General features: G+C 40.7%; 1 protein-coding gene across 1 annotated transcript in view; it reads right to left on the bottom strand.

Moving 5' to 3' along the window:
- LOC107289474 (protein mono-ADP-ribosyltransferase PARP12) overlaps positions 1-10,158 on the bottom strand; it is a 22,823-nt gene extending 12,665 nt beyond the window's left edge. The window contains exons 1-5 of the mRNA XM_015818242.1: positions 9,845-10,158; positions 7,868-8,003; positions 6,335-6,599; positions 2,596-2,688; positions 1,690-1,813 (exon numbers count right to left, since the gene is read on the bottom strand). Of these exons, the coding sequence (XP_015673728.1) occupies positions 1,690-1,813; positions 2,596-2,688; positions 6,335-6,599; positions 7,868-8,003; positions 9,845-10,158 (932 nt within the window). The remainder of the gene's footprint in view (positions 1-1,689; positions 1,814-2,595; positions 2,689-6,334; positions 6,600-7,867; positions 8,004-9,844) is intronic.
- Between the last annotated feature and the right edge of the window lie 277 nt (positions 10,159-10,435).

The following is a 10,435-nucleotide window of genomic DNA, read 5'->3' as shown; positions in this document are numbered from 1 at the left end:
TTTTTCAACAAGCGGGACTGACCTAGGGTGAATTTTAAATAGGGAAAATTTTTTAAAGATTTTAATAATGACACAGCCATAAATATATTTGGTTTTTAATTGGTTTTATAGGGGAAATGTTTTTTGTGTTGTTTTTTAACATGCTGTGAGCCGCCCTGAGTCCCGTGGGGAGAAGGGCGGCATAGAAGTTGGAAAATAAGTTAGGCATTTTCTGAATTTTTGGCATGCTGAGCCCAAAAGATTCACCATCGCTGCTCTATTTTAATGGTCTTTTTATAAAAACTAGAAAAATATATTAGAACAGTGAGAAGTATTTTCTGCATGGAAGGAAAACTTTTAGCTTTCCATCCTTTACAACAGTGACTGTATCACATTTCTTATGTTAAATTTCTAAGGGTAAGTGAAGCTAATTTAGGAGAAGAATGCTTTCCCTCAAAATAAGCTTTACCCAGGAGCACAATCCCAAAAACAAATCTAATGAAATCTTTTTTTTCTAGGATAAAGATGGACAGCTTTCAAAACTAAAGCTGCTAAAGAAGAAATCCAAAGGAATACAAAGTTTAATTGAAACAATTATTCCTTGATCATGTCACCAAAAAACAAGTTTTTTTAAAAAAGCATAAAGTGCTTCACAACTACAGCAGTCATTAAGCATATGACCTTATTCAGAACCTCACTGTAAAGCCAGAATAATAAGTAGCTGGTATTATAGTCATAAAAGAGACCATATCTATGATACCTAAGCAAGAAGCAACTGAAAGGGCTTGTATCATTTTTATATTTATAAGCTATATTAACTTATTTTATATTCCATTTCAGTGGTACAGCTTTAAGTGCTAAAATTCTCAAACCGTGGATAGAACCAGGTTAATAGTTAAGTACTCTTATTAGTAGTAGGCTTTTTAAAAAATCAAATGTTTGAAAATCTCCCCTTCCATTATTTTCATTCTTCCATCTTTGCAAATTCAAAAAAACAGAAAGGAGAAATTCAGTCTCATTGATAAAACTCAAAAATAAATTGGGACAACTTTTGCACTGACTTCATCAAGATCTTAAGTGTAACTTATATGAGCCTAAAAGTTGAATTATATGAAGCACATAATCCACTTTTAGATTCTATTTATAGTAAATACATAGCAGCCCAATCCAGATTATGATCTGCATATGGAAAGAGAGAAACCTTCGTTTTTCCCATGATTCTTTAATATATTCCTGAGCGAATATAATGAAACTCTACTGGAGAGGATCATTTTGCAAACAAAGCAGCTTGAGAGGAAAGATTTAGCTTTTCTCACCCACTTGTACCCCAATATGGTGCATTTACAGTAAATGTAAATCCAGAAACAGAGTAGCACAATATGGGATTTATGGGTTTTGATTGTGAAGATTTATGCCAGTTGGAAGTCCGAGAGAGAAGGCAATGGCAAACCACTTCCAAAAATGTTGCCAAGAAAACTGCATGGATTATGTCCAGGCATTCATCAAGAGTCAAAGCACTACACATTACTAATTTACACAGGAAGCCTATATTATAATATTACATATCACTTCTACATATTACAATAATAAGCAAACCATTAAAAAACAGATAAACATGTATTAAAATATTTAAAGTAGAAAAAGGCAGCAAAATAGCATCAATACAGTTTAAGTCAAACAAAAACATATTATTATAAGAACAATTATTACCTTTCATTGCCTGGGTCACAGTAGGCTTTTTCAATTTTCTTCATATTGTCCATATCTTTCCACAAAGCACCATCTAAAACTTGCCATCTATATGGCAAATTATAGTGAATTCGGGTACACTTATCTAAATAAACAAACCCATATTATATTGCATTATATTCATGAACCATTAAGATACTTTTCAAGAGAAATGCTAAGTTTTGTACTGATGAAAATGCCAGGGATTCAGGATGGTGAGCCCCTTGCAAATGTTCCATTTTTAGACCTTTTATTTTCTCTTTTGCACATACAGTACATCCGCTGCATATTAATTGCTTGGTTTTAGGTACATATCAGAAATCATCAAAGGTATTACAGATCAGACCTCAAGTTTCTAAGAGAGCTACAAAGTGGGCTACAAAGAAAAGAACCAAAAGCCCTCATAATTCTTTGCAGATCTTTGCAGCCTAAATATAGTAGACCTAGTTCTTAATTATTCATTCTCACATAAGTCATAATAGCAAGATGACAACCTTTCTTTTCCCAAATGTGAAATTAATACATTTTTTCTTCTTCTACTGAAAGCACTGTACTAGTGGATGGAATTAAAGAAGTCCTGTGGTCTACAGCTAAGCCGTTCTGAAATGAAGCAAAAGGTCAATTTTGTGGTATCTGGAAACACCCAAACCCAAGACCAGATTGACAAGGGAAGCCATTTTTCTGAATGGTGGTAGTCTCCATACAGAGAGAGACCAAAGAACCATCAATCCAGAGATTCTTTATTTTGGATTTCTGTACTGAACAAGGATTGGATTCAGCCTAAATGATCTAACTCCACAATTCTAAGGATATGGTGAAAAATAGTAGCATTCACATCACATATCAAAAACAGGGAACTCTTGACCCAACTGGTTTTAGCCCACTTACCTTGAAAGCTACAACTTTTCCTAATGTGGTATAAGCAAATCATATCTGATTCATCAATGTGTGTGGTGGACACTACTTGGTTTTCTTTTCTCTCTAAGGAAAAATGAAGTATATATTTTGACTCAAGACGACAAAAGACACATTATTTTAACTTCCTCCAATTCTCCTGATCTCCCTCAAGGGAAAAAATAAGTAGTCAGATCAGCTCTAGAATTACAAAGACAGGTAGAAGTTGTGGGTAAAAGGTTATGGGTGGGAGCATGGGAGCATGACTTCAAAGAGGATTTCTTGATTTCATGAAGACTCCATTAGAAGAGAGCTCTGTTAGTCTAGGGTGGCAAAATAACAGGAGGAGTTCGAAGCACCTTTTCGGATTAAGATATTTTACTAACAGGCACAAGCTTTTGTGAGCTGCACCCCCTTTGATTCTCTCAGCATTTCAAGGCCTAAAACTTCCTTAACATCAGGAATAAAAGTATTGTTTCACGCAATATATCCTCTAATCCTCAACTTATAGATAAATTGTTTGCAGCAAGAACAGTTGTGATTCCTCTTTTACAAGCACAAATAATCAAGAGAAAATTGCTTGAAATTATAATGCAGTTTGGTCTTGTCTTAGCATGGAATGTGAAGCCAGTCCCTTTGGTTCATGTATCATGGTTTATCCAATCAACTGGGCCAGTCAGCAAACCATGATTAAAACAAATCATGCGGTAATGAATAAACTTATTTTATTCTCTATAAAATTTTCTTATTGAAAGTTTTAACTATAATAAAAACTAATATAAACTAAAAGAAAAAAGAAAAGAAGTAGCATAAAGGGGAAAAAAAGAAAAAGCTAAAAGTCCAGAAAGAAAAAAAAGTAGCAGAAATATAGGAAAAAATAAAAGATATAAAGAAGTGGCTTCAGATATTCTTCACAGCAAGTTATAATTTTTTAACTACTCTCTCTAAAATTATATCATGGCTCTCTTCATTTTATAATCTATAATCTATCCCAGTGATGGCGAACCTTTTAGAGACCGAGTGCCCAAACTACAACCCAAAACCCACTTATGTATCATCGGGTGCCGGGTGGGCGTAGCCCATTGGCTGGATATGGCCAATTGGGTGGATGTGGCCCATTGGGTGGGTATGGCTGCGGTGGTAACGGCAGACTGGGTGGGACTAAAAAGTTCAATCAATCAATTCCAACTTTGCAAGATCTTTTTTTTTCCCACGAGAAGTTGAAATTGACTGATTGATTGAACCTTTTTTTTTTTTTTGCACATGGCGGCGGAGGCCTAAAGCAAAAAGGTTTTATAAAACCCAACTGAAGGCCTAGGACTGGGGCGACGTTGCGTGTGCCCACAGAGAGGGCTCTGAGTGCCGCCTCTGGCACCCGTGCCATAGGTTCACTACTACTGATCTATCCTATTTAATCATCAAAACCATAAATCATAAGTTGTTGGTTTTTTTTACTCAAAAGGCCTATAGGGGTTTTCAGTCACCGAATGTAAATACGGGGTACCTTCTTACTCAACTGTTTTGAAAATCATCGAACTTGGTACTCAATGCATTTTGACGCAAGGTTTGTCCTGGTACTCATTTGTTTGGTACTCAACACATAAGCTAGAACTTGTCGGTGTTGGCTGCCTTGTGACTTACTATATTATTACTTATGGGGAAAAATTGTTTGGTACTCATCATTTGAACTAATTAACGTACTGAGGTACCACGGTACTGTCTTTTGTAGAATAAAACAAATCCATTTAGTGCTTTCATCAATGAACTTCTGAGAATTTCACATGACTGATATGCTCAAAATATTCTATCCACACAGTGAGATAAGGTTTGACTAGAAGAGTTATTGACAACCTTCATCCAGTTTTAATAGGCTTATCAACCTGGGACCCGTTCTCTGAAGACTATGGGAGCATAGTCCCAGAATACTGCTTCCATGAGAATGACAGCGGGATCAGAACTCCCAAGATACTAAACCTATGTCAGCAGCCCCAACCTTTTCAGCACCAGGGACTGGTTCCATGGAGAGAGGTTTTTGCATTTCCATTTGCACAGATGGAGCTTTGCGAAGTGAGAGGAAGTGAGCAAAAGCGCCCTCTGCTCAAGCACCTTCACTTGTGAGTGGAATTTCGCGCATGAGCATAAATGCCCTCCTCACACACAAGTGCAGCTTTGCATGTGCACACTTGCCTGCCATTTGACGAGTGGAGCTGCATGCACGCATGTGTGCTTGCCCATTGCTTGCACAGTCCAGTTTCAAACAGACTGCGACCCAGTATTGACCCATGGCCCACAGGTTGGGGACCCCCTGCTGTAGCACACCTCTGCCCACAGTATCCCACACATACACTCTATAGCACACAATGGCTTCCCAGCCATGCTTGTGCAGTACTACTCCACCTGGCAACAGCCACTCCCTATCTGGCTGCACTTACACCGCACCATAGCACTTTCCCACTCACTGACCTACTTGCAAGCCACCTGGGACTTCCAGATGGCTTCCCCAATGATTTTGTTTATTAGAAGCCATCAGGAAGTCACCAAAAATCCTCATTTAACAACCTGTTATCCTCTCTCAGCAACAGAAATGGAGACTGCGGGAACTGCCATTGCTAAGTGATGCAGTCACATTCTGACACATTTTATGACTCCACTCCTTAGCTATAGCAATTCCAGTCCCAATTACCATCCTTAAACTTAAAAAAAAGAACAACTGGTAACTGCTGATTAATCATGCAGCAGACAGAAATGAACTTTCCAAATGTTTATCTTCCCATAAATCATTTAAAAGTCAACTATGCAATCCTAATGGGCAAGTAGCTAAATGCAACCTACTTAATACTGTTTCCAATGTCATAATTGAGGTTTTTACATCACAGCTGAGAAAGCACAGAACCAACGATATCTTCTCTATTTTCAGAATTTTCAGAGAGGACCAAGCTGGCCATGTAATGCAAAGTGGACAGATGTAATCCTTGCACACCTCCCTGATCAACAATAGTGATCTTAAAACATCTGGGTGAATGTCAGACTTAAGTCTGAGTTATCCTAATGCAAAGCTCCTTAATCGCAAACCAGCTAATTGCTATAAAACTAAGCAGAGGTGATTCTGACAGTGCAACCCTCCCAACTTACAGTACTGCTTTCCAATTATTTATTTATTTATTTATTTATTTATTTATTTATTAAATTTATATACCGCCCTATCTCCCTTACGGGACTCAGGGCGGTGAACAGGCGATACTAAAAACCACAATAATAAATAAATAATTTCTATGCTAAAATCAAATTAAATGACAGGCCTGTTCTAAAAACACCCCATACAAAACCCCCACTAAAACATAATCAAACTACGCCAGGCCGGCCGCACGGAATAGATGGGCCTTCAGGGCTCGGCGAAAAAGGCGCAGGTCCGCAACTGTACGTAGGTCAGGGGGTAGGTCATTCCAGAGGGCAGGAGCTGCCACACAGAAGGCTCTCCCCCTGGGGGTCGCCAGCCGGCATTGTCTGGCCGACGGCACTCTGAGGAGGCCATCTCTGTGGGAGCGGACTGGTCGAAGGGAGGTGTTTGGTAGGAGGCGGTCTTGCAAATACCTAGGAATTATGCAGAGATGACCACTCTCAGAATCCCCACATTGGCACACCAGGAAAATTACAAATTGTACTCCCAACACAGAGGGCATCAATTTGGAAACGGCTGTTGTATTGTTTTCAAATAGGGTAAAAAGTACTTTACCTCTGTATTTTGAAGATGTGTTGTTTTTTATGTCATACACATTCCTGTAGATCAATGGAATTTTACTAATCAAAGTTTGGCTCATCCCCCACTTCTCCAGCTTCTCATAACATTCAGGATTAAAAATATCATGAGAGTGTCTGCAGTTACTCCCAAATCTACATTCTCCTTGGAGGTAGTACTGACATATGTGAAGTTTAACGCAGATCTTCTTAAAGGTGCACGATCCATAAGGCCCATTTCCTTTGTTGTAATATGGACAGATCTAGCAAAGATAAGAATATTATATGGGTATATTTGAAGCAAATGGATATATTTAGTCTATCTCTAGCCAAGCAAAGATGTAATACACAATTATGCCTAAATGTTCACAAGGAATATGGATTAAAGCTTCTCCAGAGAGGTTTAGAAATGGAACCAGGAACCATCCTAACTCAAGACTAGTATACAAAATTCTATTCCCACCCATGACCACCAATTGCATTAATAGATCTCTTTCTTCCTAAATGCCCATTCAGACAACTCAATGGTAATTTTCCACTGCCTTATTAAAGGAATCCAACTGCATAAACCATGTCTCTTTATTATAAAGTTAGCTATGCTGTAACCTTAAATCAATGGTCTTCATTTATTTGGAAGATTATTATACCCCACTTATCAATAGTGGTTTTGAAAGCAAGATTAAACCAAAATAAAAATATTAAGCCCAATAATTGAGATCATTTTGGTTTTGGCTTTGGTTTTCTTTTGGTGCGTTCAAGTCAGCCAACTCCTGACAACGGCCTTGACATGTTCCTGTAATTTTCTTGGCAATTTGGCCGCAATGTTTGGCTACTGCCTTCTTCCTAGGGCTGAGAGAAAGTGACTAGCCCAAGGTCAGCCAATTGCTTTGTGGCTAAGGTGAGACTGGAACTCAAGGTCTCCCTGTTTCTAGTCTAGTGCCTTAACCACCATTCGAAACTGGCTCTCCAAATAGAAATACTGATTTATCACTGGAAAGGCCACTGATAGTCTCTAAAAGTGCCACTTAATACAGGTAGTCTTTGACTTACAAACATTCATTTACTGACCATTCAAAGTAACAATGGCAGCGAAAGAAGTGACTTATCAGTTTTCAGATTTACAATTAGTTGCAGCAACCCTATGGTCACCTAATCAAAATTCGGATGCCTGGAAACCACTTCATATTTATGATGGTTGCAGTGTCAACGGGTCATGTGATCATCTTTTGCAACCTTCTGACAAGCAAAGTCAGTGGGGAAGCCAGATTCACTTAACTGTGTTACTAAATTAACAATTTCAGTGATTCTCTTCACAACTGTGGCAAGAAAGGTCAAAAAATGAGGCAAAACTTAATTAACAACTGTCTCACTTTTGGACTCAATTGTGGTCATAAGTTCAGGACTACCTGTAAAATATGAAATTTTCCCAACACTGAATTTCTTGGGCAAATTAAAATGGTTCGGTGGGCCACATCTTCAACAACTGAAATTTTATTGCCTATCAAGCATCAATTGTATGTGATAAGCTCACCTCAGGCAGGAGTGAAGGATCATTCTGAAGCAGCAGTTGACATAATTCATCAGAGTTTAAGATATCTAGACCATGTTCTTTTAGGACAGAGAAGTTGTGGCCTCTATTAATATCATGGATAAACTTGCATGGTTTCCTAAAAGTTTTGAAAATATTAAACATAGTTTGTAACTGTATCCAGATTTAAGTTATAAACTACACACTGTTCATAGGCATGAGCAGACAGCAGAAAGTGTCATGTAGGCTGATAATGAAAGCTTAGCTGGATCAGCCCTTGGACTAGGCTAGGGACCTTCCTGGGATTTCCAAAGATGGCAATTTAAAATCTAGGAATCAAAAATACCAATAATAATCCTGGAAGAAAGCAATGGCAGACTAGTTCCCATTTCATGCTAAGCAATCTGTACAGCTACATCCAAGCAAATCATCAGTAGACCTCATATGAAAAATAAATGGCTTTATTTTTTCCTGGAATTCCAGGGTGCTTTTTAAATTAAACTTAAAAACCAGGGCTTTCGGTGTACATGGGACTATAAGTTTAGAAAGCTTCTTCCAACAAGATTCTGGCTAATAAATGCTTTAGATACATTGTGTTTTAAAATCCTAATTTTGTAATGTCAATAAAGTTTGGGGAGGGGGAAATGAAGGATCTGGGTAAAACAGGTGAATGGTGAATGATGGGGGAGTCAACTGAGAAATCCTAATCGGCAGCTTGTTATTAGAGAGCTATTCATTCCCTTCTTACAGTACCTAAACCAGTGTTTCTCAACCTTGACAATTTTAAGGCATGTGGACTTCAACTCCCAGAATTCCACAGCCAGCATTGCTGGCTGTGGAATTCTGGGAGTTGAAGTCCACATGCCTTAAAATTGTCAAGGTTGAGAAACACTGACCTAAACAGAGAAACACATTGTTTCAAACTGATAAAGAACACAACATTCCACTTCCTTTTCAACATTCCACTTCCTTTTTGAAAAGAGTAAACAGGATGGCCGGAAACAGAATTAAGAACAAGACCTAAGAGTAGCTTCCTTCTGAAAGGTCCCAGGATCTCATAGAACGGGGTGCCATTTTCTTTGGAAAAGCTGGATTGGAAAGTCCATTTTATACGTCTCATTTCGGTGGTACATAAAATTCACCCCAGCTTCACTATTTACAAGTATTGTTGTTGTTAGTTGCGAAGTCGTGTCCGACCCATCGCGACCCCATGGACAACTTTCCTCCAGGCCTTCCTGTCCTCTATCATCTTCTACTTACAAGTACAAAGCCACCAAAGAAAAATATCTGTGGAGGAATCACCCACCGTTTCCCTTAAGACAGTGTTTCTCAACCTTGACAATTTTAAGGCATGTGGACTTCAACTCCCAGAATTCCACAGCCAGCAACGCTGGCTGTGGAATTCTGGGAGTTGAAGTCCACATGCCTTAAAATTGTCAAGGTTGAGAAACACTGCCTTAAGACCAAAGACCAGAGTTTGAAATCCTTCCCAAGGGAAAGTTTCAGGGTTCTTCCATAAAGAGGATCATAAAATTTGGCACCGGGAGGCGTCTTCCCAATTTCTTTCCTAGCCAGGTGGACAAGCGCGGAGCCTCAGATGCAAAGTTGCCCTCTTCAAAATTCCCCTGCATGATGAATCTGCAATGAGAATCGCGAACTACCCTGGCAACCCCCGCCTTCCGCTCTGCCGAAGTTGCCCGCAGAACATGGCAAATTGCCTCCCAGGCTGGGCGGCTCTCGGACCAAATTCCTTTCTCCCGCAATTCCCCGGAGCACATCCGGCCGCCTCCAGCGGCAAATCAATTCCTTGGAAAGCAAGATCCGCGCGAAGCGAAATTCTTCCTCTCCAAGCAAAGCGCCGAGGAGGACGCGGCTCCGGGTCCCCTCTGCCGCCCCCCCACGGGGAGGTTTCAAGACTGCCCCCCGTCCCTCTCGCTCGGAAGCGACCCCCCTCTTCCCCGGCTGGGGCGGCGGGCTCACCTCGAGGCCTGTTGGCGGCACCCCCCGTAGACGAAGTACCGGCAGAGGTGGAGCTGCCCGCAGCCACCGGCGCACTTCCCTGTGCCGTGATCGCGGCACAGCCGCGCCCCGGTAGTAGCCACGACGACACGGTGGTCTTCGCTGCTGGCCGCCGAGGGGGGGTCCTCCCGGATGACCACGATGAATTTCGTCTTATCCTGCAGAATGGAGGCCAGGCGCCCCGAATCCAGCCGGACCTTAATCTCGCTGACTTTCAGAGAGCCGCCCGCGGCGCACACCCCCCGGAAGATTTCCTTGGCAAAGGCCACGTCCATTCTGGCCCGAGAGTCTCACCCCAGCCCCTTCCTCTTCCCCACGAGCCAAGCCCCCCGGACGCTCAATTCCTCGCAATTCCCGCCTCTCAAGAACGCTTGGCCCACCCCCTCAGGTCAAGCTCTCGCTCCCTCTTTCTCTCTCTCTGTCTCTCCGGAGAAATGAAACCGAAAGCAAGAGCCTCCCAATAGAACAAAGTGCTGCTGGGTTGCTAAGCAATGGAGAGATGGGGGAAGTGAAACTTTTACTTCCGAATCGACAAGTCTGAAAGGCCAGAAA

This window comes from Protobothrops mucrosquamatus, unplaced genomic scaffold, assembly GCF_001527695.2.
Source record: "Protobothrops mucrosquamatus isolate PMUCROS unplaced genomic scaffold, P.Mucros_1.0 scaffold706, whole genome shotgun sequence".
In the NCBI taxonomy this organism is placed as follows: Eukaryota; Metazoa; Chordata; class Lepidosauria; order Squamata; family Viperidae; genus Protobothrops; species Protobothrops mucrosquamatus.
The sequence above is the reverse complement of the archived record's forward strand: the minus strand, read 5'-3'. Positions and strand labels throughout refer to the sequence as shown.